The sequence below is a fragment of the Gracilinanus agilis genome, chromosome 2 (genome assembly GCF_016433145.1).
Source record: "Gracilinanus agilis isolate LMUSP501 chromosome 2, AgileGrace, whole genome shotgun sequence".
Classification (NCBI taxonomy): domain Eukaryota; kingdom Metazoa; phylum Chordata; class Mammalia; order Didelphimorphia; family Didelphidae; genus Gracilinanus; species Gracilinanus agilis.
In genome coordinates, this window is record NC_058131.1 from 722,850,366 (window position 1) to 722,868,541 (window position 18,176).

Consider the following 18,176-nt stretch of genomic DNA (forward strand, 5'->3'; position numbering starts at 1 on the left):
GGATCCTTGTGGGGGGAGGACACGGAGGGCAGCCGGGATGTCTCGCCCAGTGGAGACTCGAGGCACACGTGAGCACTCTCTGCAGATCCTCAAAGGGGGGGCCTGTGGATGAGGGATTCTGAAAAGGTTGGCCTGAATATACAAGAGGGCGGTTGGCAAGGAATTGATTCAATTCCTAATGGAAGACTCAAGTCCGAATGACTTTTGTGGTAGTTAATTTACAAATAGGAAGAGAGAGTGAAAGTAAGAAAACCGGAGGGAGGCCAGGGCAAGGTATCTAACCTAACACGCTAAGTATTTTGCTCCGGCCCTGGCTCAACCCAGGCAGGGCTAATTAGTCCTCAGCCAGAGAAGCCTGAGCCTTGAGCTGAGGGCCCGGGATGAAGAAAGCAAAGGCTTCAGTCACGAAGCCTCTCTCGGAGAGTCCCTTCAGAACTATCCAGGAAGCAGTCAGTCTTTTTCTCTCACCATGTGGTCGTTCAGAGGGAGAGATTTAAGAACAGTCTCACCAAGGCCAAAGTCTCAGGTCCAGGAAGCAGATTCTTCATCAGCCTCCAACTCGAACTCCGAAAGAATGAAGAAGTTGTCCCCACAGGAAGTTGCAACTCTTTTTTTTTGTGTGTGTGTCACTTCCTGTGCCTTCCTCTCCTTTTACGTGGACCAATTACAGCTAATGCTTTGCTTAGGACAGCCCAGGGGCAGTCAGTCGATTCTGATTTGTCGCCCACTTTCACACACGTGGGTCACAGACTTCCCCCACTCAAGTGTAAGTGAGGTGTTTATAGTTTTGGTGATTAAATCTAAAAATGGGCAGGGTAGAGTTAATCCCATCTTCACAATTTGCTTCCCTCTTCTTGATCCTCATAGAGGGGAGAGCCAGGAGCAGAGGGACAAGGGAAAGGAAGCCCGTTTAGGCCCTGATCAAACAGGTGCTGTTAGCATCCCTGAGTGGGTGAAAGGACTTGCCTGGGTCACAGTTGTTAGTAAATGTCTCAGACTGGATTTGAACTTGGGTCTTCCTGACCCCAGACCTGGCCCTCTCTCCGCTGTGTTTTGTAGAAGAGTCCTAGAGGGATGTTAGATGTTACAACCCACCTAGAAACTCCCCAGGGCCAATGAAGCACAAAAACCCTTCTTTGGCTAATGAAAATAAAGTTTATTTTAAAAAGGGAGGACAGAAACTGGTAGGTAGGACCCTAGCACTATCCAAACTAACTCCACCCAACTTCTAAGTCTCCTTTTGAAGGAGAGCCTTCATTTTCTTCTATGGGCCCTGCTTAATCCTCCCTTTGCTATCTAAGAACCTCCCCTCCCCCCCCCAATGTTATCTGACCTAATCTAAACTTACTACCAATAATTAATAAGAAAGAAAGGGAGAAAACCTCTGGGTTTGGCTGCTGTACTAAATGACTCCAAGTTATAGGTGGAACCCTTTGAGGAGCCTTAGCCTATAGGAATTCTGGTAGCTGGACCACTGGCAGATGAAAACTGGATGCAGGGAAAACTGGTTTTCTCCAAGTAAATATTCTACCTGAATGCCAAGGATTTGTCTACAAAATCCTGACCCTCCAGGGAGAATCTCACAGAGGAAAAACCCTCCTTCAGCTTCCCGGGAATTGTAGGCAGAGAGACAAAACCTCCCTCCAGCTTGGCCAAAATCTAAGGAGAAAGTGAGGTTCAGTTACTTTCAGTTGTAGACCCACAATTCCTTTCTTACCCACAATCCTTTCCCAGGCCTTCTCTCAAAATTCCCTTCTTTCAACTAACCCTAGAAAACAAGACTATCCCTACCTTATTCCTAGAGCTGGGCCCCTTGGGCTGGGGCGTGCTGTGAGTGCTTTCCCTTCGGCCCTGGCCCTGGCTCGGTCCCCTTTTCCTCCGCCCCGTCACTGCTCTGCAGTCCCTCCTTCGGCGGGGAGCACCACGAAAGAGGCCTCTCGAGGGAGGCTGCACAAGAAACTGGATCTTCTGGTTTTCCCTGTTTCCGTTGCCGATGCCCCAGAGAGGCCTCCTCAGGGCCTCCTTCTCACGGCTCCCCCGGGGGCCCCAGTGGGGCCACTCGCCTCTCTCCATGTATAAAGGAATCGTCTTCTATGGAAGCTTTGAGATTTGGGGGTCGATTCCTGAAAGTCACGGGTGAAATTTAGCTCTCGATGAGGCTGCCCGAAGAGCCGAGAGCCCAGAGCACCCCCGAGGAGGCGAGGCGGGGAAATGGCCCTTTGAAGTTTGCCCTGCGGAAAGGGGTCGGTTCATGTCTGGGAGATTACTCGATCTGAGTTGGGAAATCCGAGTGGAATAGTGGGAAGAAACCTCTGGATTTGGGGTCAGGGACATGAGTTCAAATCCTCTCTCCGTTCTCTCTCCTCTTTTCTTGGCAAAGTCATCTTTGTGTCTCCTGGGGGTGACTCTCCGGGCCCTTCTCTGCTCGCCCAGAAGTATGGTATCGGCCGGGCCTGAGCACGTCTCTTGGCACGGAGGGCTGGTGGAAATGGCCGATCCCTGGCAGAAAGGCCCCTCGACTCTCCCCCGGGGAAAACGGGCCTCCTCGATTCCCACTTCAAGACCGAGTTCGCCTGTTGAAGAAAATCAATATCTTCCCATTTCCTCCGAGTCACATTCGTGTTTCTGGAGCTGCGCCTGAGGCGGCCTTCACGAGAGCTCAGCAGAAATGGAGGGAATTTAAAATCCAATCTGGAGCTCCGTGATCCGAAGAAAACCCCAAAACAGTTATTTTCTGGGTGAGAATCTTCATCTATGATAAAGAGGCTCGTGTCCATCAAGGAGCCATCGCTGGAGAGCGCCCCGCAGAAGCTTTCCAGGGCAGAACCTGCCTCGGTTTACCCTTTTATTCCCAAGGATCGGGCGGAAGCGAAGGGCGGCCTCTTTCTGGGCCTTGTGATCTTGGGGCGAGCGCATGGAGAACGCAGAGGGCAGACTTTCCTGCAGAATCTGCGTGTCAGACAGACAGACAGACAGACAGACAGAGCACCCATTGGTACACGGCAAATCTGTGGCGTCAGAAACATTCAAGTCCTTCCTAATGGCTTCTGTAAAGGAATGCTTGATAGTGATCTCGTAGATAAAATGGATCTAACGGGAGATAATATTGAAGCGGAGCAGAACCTTTGAGGTCACTGAATTCACCCAGAATAGTTTTCAGGGGACAAAACTGAGGCCTGGATTAGTTCCTCCCCTACTTAGCGTCACCCTGTGAGTTACTGTCGAAAGCAGGATTCGAACCCAGGTTCTTCTGCCCTTCAGACCAGGGTCCGAGGCACTGTGCTGAGACCAGGACGTCCACGGGTGGCTAATCGTGGCCTTTCGTAGGCCCGTGAGGGCGTCCCTGTCCCTCACTTGGGCCACACTAAGTTCTTGTCCGGGGGGGAGCTGAACTCCAGGTGGCTGGACCCCAGGGCGTCTGCTGCGCCTCCTCTGTAGCGCCTGCCGCCTTGGGGTGCCGCAGGATCGCCCACTTTAAGGGGGAGACGCGCACGAAGCAGGGTCCCTCTTTCTCTCGAGGCCCCGTTTGGGAGGAGAAGCCTGGGCCCCACGAATGGCGACTTCGAAGGGAGAAGCAGAGAAGATGCCGCATGCCTCCAACACGAGCCCACGCACGTTCCGGACGGTGCCTTGGAGGCCGAGCAGGAACCCCACGTGGAACAAGGAGAACCGGGATGGAGCCCTGAGCCTAGGGGCGGCGAGGAGGCCGGGGCCCGGGCCTCGCCTGGGACTCCAAGAGCAGCAGAAGACACGGGGGACGGAGGGGCACCTGGGGAAGGAGGACTGGAGAGCTGGATTGCGCTCTGTGGACAAGAGATGATGAGGACGCGGGGGGCTGTCATTCAGAGTGGAGCAAAAGGGGGGCCTTCACAGGAGTTTGTGACCCGGGAAAGAGGGGTGCGCGTGTGCGTGGCGCCTGCTTTACTTCCCTTCTCATTCTTTTCTCTGCTGCATAGATTCTAACGGGGGTCGCCAAGATCCTCGTGGAATTTCTGGCCAGTAGAAAACTTGTATGTGTAGGCCAGGCCCGGGGCGGCCAAGGGGAGTGCTTGGCCCCAGCCTCGGGCCTCTCCTCATCCCCGGGGCCTCTCCTCATCCCCGGGGCCTCTCCTCATCCCCGGGGCCCCTGGAAGGCCGTGCGAGGAGCGGCAGGCCCCAGGGCTGCCCTCTTGGTCCGAGGCTTGGTCCTAGCTTGGTGGCCTCTGCAGGAGCCCCTGCTCCAAGGCGGCCAGTCTGATTGGCTGCTCGCTCTGCCCCTGCTTAGCCTTTCCTTAGACTGTCGGCTGGCCTTGGACAAGCCTCTTTCCTCGCCTCTTCTTCTCCGTCGGGCTCCCAAGCTGCCTCCTCCATCCCTGAGCCTTTATGGAGCCCCCTGACGTGGCCACAGCGCAGCCACGACGACGTCGCAGCCGTGCTCCCAAGGGTGGCTCGCCTGGCTCTGGGCCAGCTTGCTCAGGGATGTTCTTTTGTGCCCATTTCACAGCTGAGAAAACGGAGGCTCTGAGCTCAGCGAAGGGTCGTCCTCGATCTCGTAGAGGCGATTGGCCCCCCGCCTTCCCTGACCCCCAGTCGGGCTCTGTCCGCTCCGGCACCGCTCCTGAACCGGGGCCAGAGCCCGTGGCACGAGCCTGTGGCGGCCCTCGCAGACCTCGTGGTCATGGACTCCGTCGCACGCTCGGCCCATCTTCCTGGTGCCAGGATGGACACCAGCAGCAACGGCCGCCCTTACACGGCCCTGCGGTGGTCACTCTGCTAAGCTCTTGACAGCTAGCGCTTGACCGCCAGCCCAGCTCGAGAGGAAGGCGGTTTTATGACGATTTCCATTTTATGGATGAGGAAACGCAGGCCAAGAGTGCCCTGGTTTGCCCGGCGTCGCCCAGCTAGCGAGCGCCTGAGGCTGGCTTTGAAGTCAGGTCTTCCTGCCCCTTCGGGGCTCCAGCCGAGCATATTCTACGTGGCCAGGACGAGGTGCCGGCAGCCGTTCCTCCAGCTGTCCGAGCGCTCGACCGTCCATCTCCAGCCTCTGGCTTGGGGCTCCCGCAACGCTTCTTTTTCCTTGTTTTCTCTGGATTTGGTGAGCCCCCAGAAATCCTTCGGCGAGCTGAATGCTGCGAGAAGCCGCGTAGTCCCAAGCCAGAACGAAATGACCCCCTGAAGGGGCTTCCGACGGCCACGAAACCAAATATTTTATCCGCTTCTTTCGTTTTTTCAAAACCCTTCATTCCCCGCCTAGGCGAGTCAGCTCTCCTCCCCGTGCCGTATATTGGAGTAAAAAAGGAAAGAAAGCTGAGAAATGGCTCAGCAACCCTGACCAACGCATGACGTGAATCCACCCCAAAAGCAAACCGTGTTCCACCGCCGCGTCCCCGGCCTTCACCAAGAGGGAGCCGAAGGGGGGACCTGCCGCCCCCCAGTCAGCCATCCTCCTCCTGACACTCCCCTCCGAGGAGGCGCCGCTCTCTGCGTTTGCAGGCAAAGGACCAGAGCCCTGAAACCTGAAGAGGGACGAGCTTAACGTAACGGGTCTGGGGCATTCTGGGCGCTTCCCAAATCGTCCCAAGACCTGCGTCTGTAGAAAGCTGCGACAGGGCTTGGATTTGCCCTGCAGGCCTTACAGGAAACTTGTTTAAAGAGCCTTCGTGCCCTCGGACCGCTGGTGCTGCGAGGACGCTCGGCCGGCCGTAGATGGTGTCGCCGGATGGAAGAGAAAACAAGCGAGTTTTCTTCCCCTGACCTGCAGCAAACTTGTTATCTTGGGGGGGAAAACGCACTCCAGGTTAGCATCGACGCGCGTTTTTCCTTCTGAAGTCGAAATAAACTTTTGAAGTTTTGTGTGGTTTTTTTTGGCTTGTTCCGCACATCTGCAGTATTTTCTTCAAGTACGACTTTTTCCTGGGATTTAAGCCTGTTCTGGATAATTGACAGTAATTTTTTTTTCCAAACCTCAACACAGAAGAGAATCCTTTGAACTGAGAATATTGATAGCAGCGATGGTGATCCTTTTCTCTTTTCGTATATATAAATCCATGGTTTTATATTGAATATTTTTCACATTTTAAAATAAATTTTCATTGGTGTCTTTTGTTTCTATGTTGCCTACATTTTCCATTGCATGCGTCTGTCCCATCCCTCCCAGCTTCCCTGAAAACCATTTTTGGGGAAAACATTTATTGAATGAATTGATTTAGAATATTTTTCCATGGTTACAGGATTCATGTTCTTTCCTTTCCCTCCTCTCCCCCCGATTCCCCCATAGCCAACGAGTAATTCCACTGGGTTTTATACATGTCATTGATCCAGACCTATTTCCATATTATTAATATTGGCATTAGAGTGATCACTTAGAGTCTACATTCCCAATCATGTCCCCATTGACCCATGTGATCAAGCAGTTGTTTGAAAACCATTTTCTGTGTATTGACTCCTTGGTGGAAGAGTGGTAAGGGTGGGCCATGGGGGTCAAGTGACTTGTCCAGGGTCACACAGCTGGGAAGTTCTGCGGCCGGATTTGAACCGAGGACCTCCTGTCTCTAGGCCTGACTCCATCCACTGAGCTACCCAGCTGCCCCTGAAAACCATTTCTTAATAAAGAACAAGAAGGATAGTTGTCTAAAATTAATCTGTCCAGTGAAAAACCCCAACATTCTAGAGACTGTTGTACCCCTATACTCTTCAGGGAAGCTGGGAAGGGTCTTTCTCAGATATTTTAGGCCTTAATTATTATATTTTTTTAGTGTTCAGTTTTACTTGTTTTCTTGTTTTTGTCCCTAATATTTTTACTCTGGTGCTACGATTGTTTATGTTTTTCCTCATTCTGCTTTCTTCTCATTCATTTATATCTTTCCATTTTTCTCTGCATTTCTCATTTTTATCATTCTTCCTAGCATAGAAAATATTCCATCACATTCGTGCACAACAGTTAGGTCAGTTATTCTTCTGTCATTGACTATCCATTTTGTTTTCAATTCTTTGCCACCCCAAAAAGTGGTCTGTGAATATTTTGGGCTTTTCATGCCTTTTCTTTTTGTCATTGACCTTTTGGAAATACACATGTACCTGTGTGGGATTTGTGGGTCCCAGGATGTGGATTTTTAGGTTTCTCTCTTTGAGTGATGCTGCTGCTTTGCTCTAGATAATGTGTTTCTTTAGTGCGCCTGTCTTGTCACAGCCCCTCCAACATTGGCCACTCTCGCTTTTCTTGTTTTGGGGTGTGAAGTGAACCCTTGGAGTTGTTCGAGTCACATTTCCCTCATTCTCACGGATTACTTTGTTTTAAAATGAGAAAAAACAGCAAGCTTTTTGACTCCATGCCATTTAGTTAGCGTGGATAAGCTTTTTTTCAGAATCCCTTCTAGATTCCTTAAAGGTATTGCTTCCATTTTGGTGAGGGCTGAGTATTTGGGAGTATGTAAAGACAACATTAAGGGGAAAACTTGAGAGAACCACCTTCAGATAAAATGAATTAAGCCATGAACGCTCTAATGTTCCGTCTCTAGGAAAACACAAATGGATCATATTCCCATTATCTCTCTCTCTTTCTCTGTTTGTCCTTCTGTCTCTCCACCTGCCCATCTTTCTGTTTGTCCATCTCTGTCTGCCTGCCTGTCTTTCTCCTTATCTATCCATCCATCCATCCATCCATCTGTCTCTATCTAGTTGTCTGTCTGTCTGTCTTTCCTTGTTCATGACTGCGATGTGGCTTCTCTCTCTGACCTGGTATCCCATTGGTGAATGGATACTCATTAATTTGGAGTAAGAAAATGCTCAGCTTTTATACTTCCATCATTCTTTGGATAAAGTGAACGGCCGCCCAGATGACACTTTTGTTCTTGCGGATGACATTTAAAAGGAGACGAGTGATGAGTGGCCTTTATGCAAGTCCCCGTGTATTTCGCTTGCTCTCTCCCTCCTAAGTTATATAAGTAATGAGGAACCTTTGGGGATGGTCATCAGATCAGATCAGACATGGGCTAATTGCCCAGTCACTGGGTAATGTCCAACCCTCTTTGTGCCCCATCCCTTATCCCCCGTGCTCGATGCTAACAAGGGCCTCGAATGGCAGTTGTGTGACATGATCATTAACTCTATGCAGAATATACATTTGCCATCACTCCTTGAAAGCTTCTCTGAAGTGGCTGAATTTTAAATATTGCCAAACTTGAGTCATGCAGCCTGGCAGTGTTTTCCACATATGTCTTCTGGAAACACTCAGGTTTGTAGAAAAGCTCTCTGTGGATTTTCCTTTTACATGGTATGATGACTTGGTTTTAGCACAGAATTCATAGCATCATAGATTTGGAGCTGGAAGGGGCCTCAGAAGCTATCGACTCTGTTTTCTTCTGCGTCTCACTGAGGTTAGATGACTTACCCTGGGTCATAGAGCTAGGAAGTATCTGAGGCCAGATCCGAACCCGAGGCTTTCCCTGATTCAAGTGCTCTGCCTACAGCCCCATCCTAGATTCTTTTATTTTAGAAATTTTTTTAGTGCATGTAAATGAGTATTTTCTTTAAAAAAAAAAAAAAAAAAGGAGCTCCTTGGAAGCCTATCAGGGATGTCGCTCCTCTGTGAAATATATTCTTTTAGTAAAAAGCAAAATTCTGAATTCATGAAAGCTGCAGGTGTCAGATAAAAATCATAACTAATTAAACCTAGGTTTGCAAAGCACTTTACATGAGTTATCTCACTTTATTCTCGCAATAACCTTAGAAGGCAGGTGCTGTTCTTGTTCCCATTTTATAGGTGAGGAAATGGAGGTAAACACAAGTTATGTGACTTGCTCTGGATCATGCAGCTAGTAAATGTCATTTGAATTTGAGGCCTTCTTGACTTCAAGTTTAATACTTTTTGTATTTTTCTACCAACTAATTCCTTCTGGAATGCAGCTAAGATCTGACTGTCTCTGTCTGTCTATCTTATCTGTTTGTTTATCTTTTTGTCTGTCTGACTATCCATCTATTCATCTATCTGTCTGTCCATCTATCCATCTCTCTTATCTCTCTATCTCTCTATCTATATCCATCCATCTTTCTATCTGTCTATATATGTCTGACTATCCATCTATTTGCCTGTCTATTCATCTCTCTCTCCATCCATCCATCCATTCATCTTTCTGTCTATCTATATATCTGTCTGACTATCCATCAATCCATCTATCTGTCTGTCTATCCATCCATATCTCTTTCTTTCTCTTTCTCTCTCCATCCATCCATCTTTCTATGTATCTGTCTGTCTGTCTGTTTCTCTGCTAAGCCGTGTTCGCCCCATTGCCCAGCCGTGGCTGGATATGGACTTAAGTCCCTGCAGGACTCTCCGGCTCAGTTTCCCATCTGTAAAATGAAGATGATGCATCCCTTTAGGACTTTTCTAATGGGTTGTTCATGAGGCTCCAAGGAAATCATGCAGAAAGCGCTTGGCGAACTCAGTAAATATCTGTTTTAGCCCCCTGTGTGTGTGCGCGCGTGTCTGTACGTCCTCTCCTCTCCAGGGTCTTGTGCCGAGGCCGCTCCTGACACCTCTCCATTCTCTTTGCTGCTTTCTTTGCAGGCTTTATGAAAACAAGGGCGAAGCTGACTTCATGGAGTCCTTACTGCAGTTATTCAAATCCATCAACGACATGATGGGCAGCGTGTCTGATCAAACGGTCCGCGTCAAGGTACGCCTCGAAGGTTCTGCGGGTAGCCGCCTGGTCCCTGGAGGAGCCGGGAGGGAGGGAGGGAGAGAGAGAAGAGCTTCTGATTGCGGGCTGGAGAGAAACCCTAATTATGCACTCAGTGAAGCCTGAAGGCCCCAGAGTCTATTTTGCAAGGAGCATAATCGTGCTCAGTGTGTGTAATGAGAGGTTTTTTTTCTCCTCCTAGATGCTTTTAAATACTTTTATTGCATATGTCTCTGCCCTCTGTGCAAGGCGGCAGCCATCTGAATTTACTTTTATTTACCTAAAGCTGACTGATGAGCGTACCTTCTGACTTTCTGACTCTCCTCATCAGTTCCTTGGCACGGTTAGCCGCCGCCGCCGCTGATCACCACTCCAGGCTGTGGCTTTCCTTTCTCTAGGCTATGTGTTGGAGCAGGAAGGTAGCTCCCTGTCTTGTGCAGGATGTGGGGTGATGTGTGGGGCCTCTCTCTTCCTTTTCATCCATCCTCGAGGTGCTGTGTGCTCTCTGTTGGCCGTCAGATAATGCCGAATCCTTTTAACAGGCTCTTCTTGAAAACCATCACTAAGCAGACTTCTTGTCTCATCAGATTAAACCAGCCCCTGTCTGGAGAGGGTCTGCCTTGTGTTAGAGGTTCGATCAGAGATTTAGGGCTGGACGGGGCCTCATCTTGTCCAACCCCCTCATTTTACAGAGATCACCTGATCTCTGAGATCACCGATGACACATAGTTGGTAGGAGACAGAACCCCTCTTTGAACCCTCTGAATTCTGGTCCTGGGCTCTCCCCATGTGCTGTGCTTTGTCCCTGCGTTATTCGATCCTGTGAGAGATGGTTTTCGTCTCTCCTCAAATAGCACCCTTCTAGGGTCTTGGGATTTTAAAATCTAGACCCGGAAGGTACCTGCCCCCTACTTTTACAGAAGAGGAAACTGAGGTACTCTTTAAAATCAGGGTGAGGAAATCTGACCTGCTTTCAGGCAGGGGAGTGGCCCCCATTAACTCGGCTCTTGGGATATTGGTATGTCTTGAGATCAGAAATGAGTCACATCTGGTTTCCATGTTTCCTCTGTTGAGCCCACATGGAGTGTGGCACATGTCAACCTCCCCCTGGAGAGGGGACGGGGAACATCCCTTTGATTTTGATTCTCTACGGATGGCTCTTCTCCATTACAAAATTAGCCATGAAATTGGCAGTGTGTTGTCTCTGCGGATTCCCTAAGAGGACTTTCCACCTGATTATCCCAACACAATGCCATCTCAGCTCAGCTCCACTTTCTTGTTTCCATTCCGCAAACATTTATTTAATGTTCTTTTTAATGTTTAATTTCAGAAAACAACCCTCCAACTATTGTTTTAAAAGTGTTTTTGAGAAGTAATTTCCAAGCTATAAAGCTTTGCCAAGCACTCCTGAACGAAGATTTATTTTTGTTCCGACATGTCGAACGGTTGTTGTGACCAATGGAACAAATATATATCAACGTGAACAAAATAACTTTCCTTTAAAAAAAAATCTCAGAGGCCTGCAGTTTTCTGACAGCAGCATTTTATTTTTCCAAGATAATTGTTCATTCTGTATATTCGTTTCAACATTTCAGCAAACATTTTTCTTTTCTTTTTTTTTTTTTTTAATAAGAATAAATCTGCAGTTTGTCCAAAAAGTAAAGTGTTTAGTTAACCTGTTTAGGTTGGTTATTTTGGTAAGTGGATGCTCCTGGAAGCAGTCCTGATGGGTCTCTTGACAAACTTAGCACGAGATCAATACCTTACAAGAGAAATTGAGGCCTGATAGGAAGGAGTCGATCTGGTCACCGGTGGTATCTCAGCAATCAACGCTGAAGCCTTCCCAAGGTTCAGTAAGGGAGGCATGAAGTCCAGAAAGAGGCAGTGACAATCCCCCTTTCCTCCGTGCTGGTCACTCCAGGTCTTGGATGAGTGTTGAGTTCATTATGGCGAGTCCCATTTTAGGAAGGGTACAGAAAGTTGTTTTGCACCTGGGAGAAGGTGTTGGGTCTGAAGAAGGGATGCTCGATGTAGGTATCTGCTGATCGTTCAGTGAGACTTGGGAGGGGGCTTGGTACCGTTTGGAGGGCCATCATGGGAAGAGGAATTAGGCCGCCATCTTGGACCCCAAAGGATGCAGATTTCAATGCCATGTAAATACCATCTTTCTACCAGGCTCTCCTTCGGGGACTAGATGGCCTCGTTGGTCAGTGGCCTCCTCTTCCCTGGGGGTCCATCAGGACCACTGATGGATTCTTGTTTGGGAAGTCTTAGAGGTGGGGTGGACTCTCTGTCAAGTATGGGGTGGCCTACATGACTAATGAGGCCCCCTTCCAAACAGAGAGATGGCGCAGAGCTGGTGGGGTCAGGATCAGCATCCAAAAGGGTCTTGGCAGGCTAGTGTCAGACTGAGATGAAGTTCATGAGATATATATCGAGACTTCCTCTTGGGGATCTTCACAAGTGTAAGGTGGATATAGCTATCTAGGGAGGGGCGGCCATTATTCTGAAGACGATCTGGGGATGCTAGTGGCTCATCAGCTCAACAGATATCAGTTCTGTGATGTGGAAGCCCCCAAAGCTAATACAGTCACGGGCTGAATGAAGAGGAGTGAGCCCACCTTCTATAAAGTAAGGCAGCTGGGTGGCTCAATGGATAGACCTCCAGGCCTGGAGACAGGATGTCCTGGGTTCAAATGTGGCACCAGACACTTCCTAGCGGTGACCCTGGGCAAGTCACTTGACCCCTATTGCCTTTTTCTTACTACTCTTCTGCCTGGGAACCAATATGCAGTATTAATGCTAAGATGATAGTAAGGGCTTTTTTTAAAACAAAGAAGTGTCAGAAAAAGAAGCCAATTTAGTCTCAATATTAGGGAAATTTTCCCTAGTAGTCCGATGTGTTCAGGGAGGAACGGGCTCCCTCGAGAGGACTTGCGCTCCCCCTCCTCGGCCATTTTCAAGCCGAGCTTGGCCAACCGGCCCTTGGGATGCCGTCTGGGGTGAGGCTTGGAAGGAGGCCGCTGAGCTTTCTCTGAGAAGGGCTGCGGGTGGGATTCTGGATCCCTAAATTCGACATTTTAGCCAAAGAGGAGCAGTTAGTGTAAGAATAGATGAGATGACGGGAAGCGTCGGCCTCAGGAGAAGTTGGAGATTTCTAAATATATTTTGCCATCATTAAATTTAGCTGGGCTTTGACTCGCGTCTGCCCTCTTCCCTGCATGTCCCATCATTTGTGACGGCAAACCGTGGGAGCGCTTTCTTGGGGAGGTGTTTTATGAGGAGGCACAGCCGCCTCGGGGGACGCGCGCACGTCGCTGCCGAGCCTCCCTCCGCCGAGCAGCACCAGCGATCTGACCCCGAAGGGCTGCCGGCTCCTGTTGGGGCGCCACATGCCCGAAGCGCCTGCAGACGGTCCCCGATGGGAGCTTTCCCGTGTCGGAGCATTTGTGCCGAGCCGAGCAAGCGTCTGGGGCTGCCTGGGATCCCACGATCCTAGTGGTTGTGAGTGGTCGAGATCTCGGGGTGCAGAGCCCTAGAGAGGGGCAGGGTCCTGCCAAGGCCCCCAGCTCATGAAGAGCAGAGGAAATGGTGGGGCCTGGGGGAGGAGGGGAGGAGAAAGGATGGACGGGAAGGCACGAATGCTCGTGTTTGAGGTGCTTGTCCACCTACTACCCTGTCTGGCACACAGTAGGCGCTTAATAAATGTTGATTGATCGATCCATCGCTTGATTGATGACGAGGAAATGGAAAAAAGGCGTTCTGAGCCCGTGGATGCTTCTGCAGGTCCGCGGCTTTGTCACAGTAAGGTTTCTTCAGGGAGCTCGTTTCTCCTGATATTTAGTTCATCAATATGTATCTTCATTGGACCTGAAAGAGTTCCTGGAATCGAACCCTTTGGTCCCTCTTTGTAGCTGCCATCTTGATTTGGTTCAGTTCAACTGACTGTTCCCAAGGACTTCCCTTCTCTTCACCAAGCACCGTCCTGGGCACTGTGAAGTCAAGACAAGGCTGCAGTGATTCCTCTCCAGCCTGTTCTAAATTTTCTAATTTCACGAGCGGTTGGCGGAATCTAAGGCTTGGGGATGTGGGGAGCTTCCAGCTTTCGCCAGTGCGGCTTTGACTTCTCTAAACTTAGTCTTCAGGGATGCCCAAGTGGTCTCACATGGCCCAGAGTACCCACCTTGGAGTCAGAAAGACCTGCGTTCAAATCTGGCCTCAGACACTGACTCTCTGTGTGACCCTGAGCAAGTCACCTAACCCCTTTGGCCTCAGTTTCCCCATCTGTAAAAAGATCTGGAGAAGGAAATGCCAACCACTGCTGCATCTTTGCCAGGAAAACCCCAAGTGGTCACGGATAGCTGGACACGACTGAACCACGACAAAAAGGGTTTGGCGCCTGGAGCTACCCGCAGACATTCGGGACACATCGAGTGTGTTATCTCACGTGTCGCTGGCACGAGATCCCACGAGCCGCTGACAGTTCTGCCCGAATCAAAGTTTCGCCAACCTCCAGAGAGGACCAAGGCCGGCCCAGACTGCTCCGGGGAAGTGCCGATGCCAGCGTGCCCGCCCTGGCAGTAGTGGGTGCTTTATCTGGCCATGAGGCGGGCGCCCCTTCTGGATTCCAGCCTCAGCCTTTCTCGCCTGCCCCCTTCACTGTGACATGGGCAGCAGGGATCGGGCACCTTCCCTGGCACCGTCTTCTGAGGGCCCAGGCTCGAGTTCTCCCTTCGTCTTCCCTTTCAGGCACTTCAGGGGCTCTTGAGAGGCTGCCAGGCCAGAAGCCTGTGCGCTGGGGCTGGGGTCAGACCCAAGCCCGGGCTGAAATGCCGCCTCTTCTCCCTGGCACCGGGCTGACCTCAGGCCCATGTCTGTCACTCGGAGGTGGCCGTCCGATTAGGTGAGCTCCCAGCACCCTCCTGGCTCCTGAGTGCTCTGGTCATCTGAATCCCACTTTTGTTCCAGAGACTGATAATGTGCCCACCCTGTCCTCTGGTCACTCGGGCAGTGTCCGGGAGGCAGGGAAGGGCTGCTCATGTATGCTCTGTGTCCCTGCAGGCCTGAGCAGAGTGCCCGGAGCCTAGCCGGTGCTGGATCAAGCCTGGGCGGATTGAATTGGAATTGGCAGGAAACACTCAGAAGAAGATTCTGCTTCTGTTTCTAGCGGAGGACACGGTGGGTCCGGGGAGCATCTGGTCATTCTTGTGGAGGACGTTCTGGAGGCGAGGAGGCCTCGTCCTCTTCAGAAGACCAGAGGCTGCCGGGAATGCTCTTCTCCACTCCCACGTCCACAGCTCCAAGTTTTTGTCTTCAAGCAAACGTTCCTTTGGGTTCTCCCCCGAAACCTTGACTGATTTTCTTTCGTTAGCCGTGGAATTGTTCACGATCATTCTTGTTGCCCATCATTCACTCATTCACTCAGTGTGCGTTTAGTGAGCGCCGCTTTGTCCTGAGGGCCCTGGGCTGCGGCCGAGATGGTGGGACAGTGTTTCCTGGAGGAGCTTCAGTCTGGTCAGAGCAACAGTACGGACAAACGGACAGCTCCTGGAACGGTTGGAGAAGCTGCTGAGCCGATCCTGAATTAGGCTTCTGCCTCTTCTTCCCTGTGTGACCCCGGGCCATCGCGGAGCCTCTCTGGGCCTCCGGGCCGGCCCCGGGTTCGGTCAGGCGTCGTGACTCCCTTCTGGCTCTTGGTCTGCCCTTCTAGCAGGTCCAAGGCCGTGCCAGGTGTGCCTCAGTCCTCCTTTATTCTCTGCTCGTGTCGTCCTCGGCTCTGGGCTCGTGTCCCCTCCCGCCGGGCTCGATCCCCCCATCGGTGACTAGGAAGCACTTTGTTTGTGTATGTCGAGCCTGTGGAATCAGAGCGGTCAGTTTTTGCCTTGGGACCCTCAAGTGTGGCGGCCCTGAGTTTGTAGTGGTCAGCCGTCCTTTCCCGGGGGATCCGGCCCTTGTATGCGCTTTGTGAGCACGCCTGAGAGTAGAAGCCATTTGGGGAACCTCCTCACACGAAAGCCTGCCTCGGGGTGGACCCAGCCAGGCCCCCTGTTTGCAGGCCTCCATCCCGGAGAAGCCCCCGAGGCTCTGTCTGGAAGCGGGGCCTCCCTTCCCTTCCCGGGCCTCCTTCCTCTCCTCTCAGCCTTCTCTCCCTCTCTTCTCCGTTCAGTATTTGCCCAACGTCCGGTGTTCCTACTTGGCCTCCTGGAGCCGCTCGGCTCCCCTTCCTGCCGCTCCACACGGCCTAAAGGAGTTCAACAGAATGGCTTTCTGGGGGAGATCAGGAAGAGCCCGGGGGCGCCCCCCAAGTCTGCTCCTGGGCTGCTGCCCTGACAGGACTCCGCCTTTGGCTTCTCCCTTCAGGCACGTGCCCAGAGATGAAATGCCGGACTGACGGCCCTGCCCGTCCTTGCGTGCAGCCGGCCGGGAGTCCCTCCTGCCGGACCTTCGTATGGATTTAGAAGGAAGAGCCCTCCGGATCGGACCTGCCCCGGCAGGCCTTCCCCGGGGCTTCCTGCGCCCCTTGGGCTCGCGTTCTGTTTGGGGCTTGTCGTTTTGAATCGAGAATCTCAGGGTTTGGGGCTCTCTTGACTGTTGGGCTTTCTCTCAGGCCTTCCGCACCCCGCTTCCTTCTCAGCCCGAATACCCCCACCCCAGGCCCCCTGGGAAGTCTTGGGGTGCTGGGAGGCTGGTCATGGTTTAACGACCGACTTTCAGGAAAAAACAGTTTCCTTTGCTTATTCTCATTTTCTCCACTGCTTTCTTACGACTGGATAGTCAACCATCACGAATCTGTCTTTAATTTGTCATTTTTGCCACCTTCTGAGGTGTGAGGTCTCCCATCTGCCTTTGGGGCACGTTAGTGTAGTCCTGGGGGGAGCCGGGAAGAGGCTCTTCTCCCATCTCCCCTCCCGTCCACGAGGGCCTTCTCCAAAGGAGGGCCCTCAGGCTGCGTCCTCGCCATCTGCGGTGCCCCCCCCCCCTTTCCCTTCTCTTCCCTCTTCCTCGGCACGTTTTAAATGTCTTGTGTTCCTCCTCCCCTTGGGTCTGCCGCCTGCCATCTCCGAAGCTCTGCTGGCCTGGACTTCCTGGACGCCTCTGAGGCCGGATGGGAACGGACTCCCTGACCGCGGCCTCCCCGGCGCCTGCCTCCGTCCCAGGCTCGTCCTCCCTGGGGTCCGCCCTCGGCCGCTCCTCTGCGTGGCCAGCCTTGCTCGGCCCTTGGCGCCCTCTTGGAGCTCGGCCCGTGGGAGGGGAGTGGAAGGGCGGCTCCCCTTGCCTTCCGCTTCGGGCCGGGTCTGGGCTCCTGCGGAGCCTCTCGATGGGCGCGTCCCGTCGCGTCCATTTCTCTGGGCGTCTCATCAGGTGACGAGCAGGAGGACGTCCTCGTCGTCCAACGAGGAGGTGATTAATTCTTGGGAAACGGCATTCGGACAGCATTTCAGGGAAGGCGAAGCGGCCGGCGGGGAAGCCTTGTCTGGGCTTGGCTCGGAGCTCCGGGAGGCTGCCGGGGCTTGTCGGGGACCATCGCCCGGCCGAGATCCGCACATCTTTGTCCTCTGGACGTAGCACGGCCGTCTGGTCACCTGGATTTGGAAAATGGCCAGATTCGACCCAGGTTTGTAACCGCGGCGGCGTCTGCTCTTTGCTGTCCTCCCTCATCTCGTGTCCTGCCCCGTCTGGTGACTTTGACCTCCTCAATCTCTCTCCTCGGGCCTCCTCCACCCCCTCCCTTTGGCCGCAGCCTCAAGTCTCTCCCCGCTTGAGTCCATCCTTCACACGGCTGCCACAGCATCGAGAGGGGAGGCCGTAGCGAGACCGTTTCCAGGGGCCTGGCTTAGGGCCTCGTGCAAGCTGTGGGACAGACGGCCTCCTCTTCCTCCACCTCTCCTTCATCCTCTGCTGGACACGATGCCCCCTCCCCCGGGGGATCCTCTCCTTCCCCTGGTCTGGTGAAGAAGTCGGGGAGGAAGGGTCTGGATCAGGGCCGGACGGCGAGCCGAGCTCACGGAGGGCATCCGCGACTCCAGGGGACGTTTGGTGCGGCAGAGAGAAGAACCGGGCGCCTTGGAGAGCTTCGGCTTTCTGCTTTCGGCACGTGCGCCTTTCTCTGAGTTGGAGGCTGAGAAAACAAGCATGAAGACCACCCTGACCCGCCCTGCCGGGGTCCGGCCCTGACCACAGTGGCCTGTTTTTCTGCAAAGAAAGGAAAGCCCATTTCCTCCTCTTTTTAGGGCTGCGCGTTTCTTAGGAACAGAGGAGGGGAGGCAAAGGGGGCACGATGGTCCCTCCGCAAGACCAGGAGTTCACTTTGCCTGGCAGTCAACAAGCAGAGGAGGAGGACGAGGAGGAGGAAGAGGAGGATGAGGAGGAGGAAGAGGAGGGGGAGAAGGAGGAGGAGGAGAAGGACGAGGAGGGGGAGGAGGAGGTGGAGGAGGATGAGGAGGAGGAGGAAGGGGAGGAGGAGGAGGACGAGGAGGACGAGGAAGATGGGGAGGAGGGGGAGGGGGAGGAGAGCGTCTC

At 52.5% G+C, this 18,176-nt stretch overlaps 1 protein-coding gene across 1 annotated transcript in view; it reads left to right on the forward strand.

Annotated features, from left to right (window-relative positions):
• Nucleotides 1-18,176, forward strand: part of DOCK1 (dedicator of cytokinesis 1) — a 424,653-nt gene that overhangs the window by 78,650 nt on the left and 327,827 nt on the right. Inside the window, exons 23-27 of the mRNA XM_044660351.1 lie at nt 2,003-2,136; nt 3,439-3,611; nt 3,957-4,195; nt 4,570-4,743; nt 9,545-9,653. Of these exons, the coding sequence (XP_044516286.1) occupies nt 2,003-2,136; nt 3,439-3,611; nt 3,957-4,195; nt 4,570-4,743; nt 9,545-9,653 (829 nt within the window). The remainder of the gene's footprint in view (nt 1-2,002; nt 2,137-3,438; nt 3,612-3,956; nt 4,196-4,569; nt 4,744-9,544; nt 9,654-18,176) is intronic.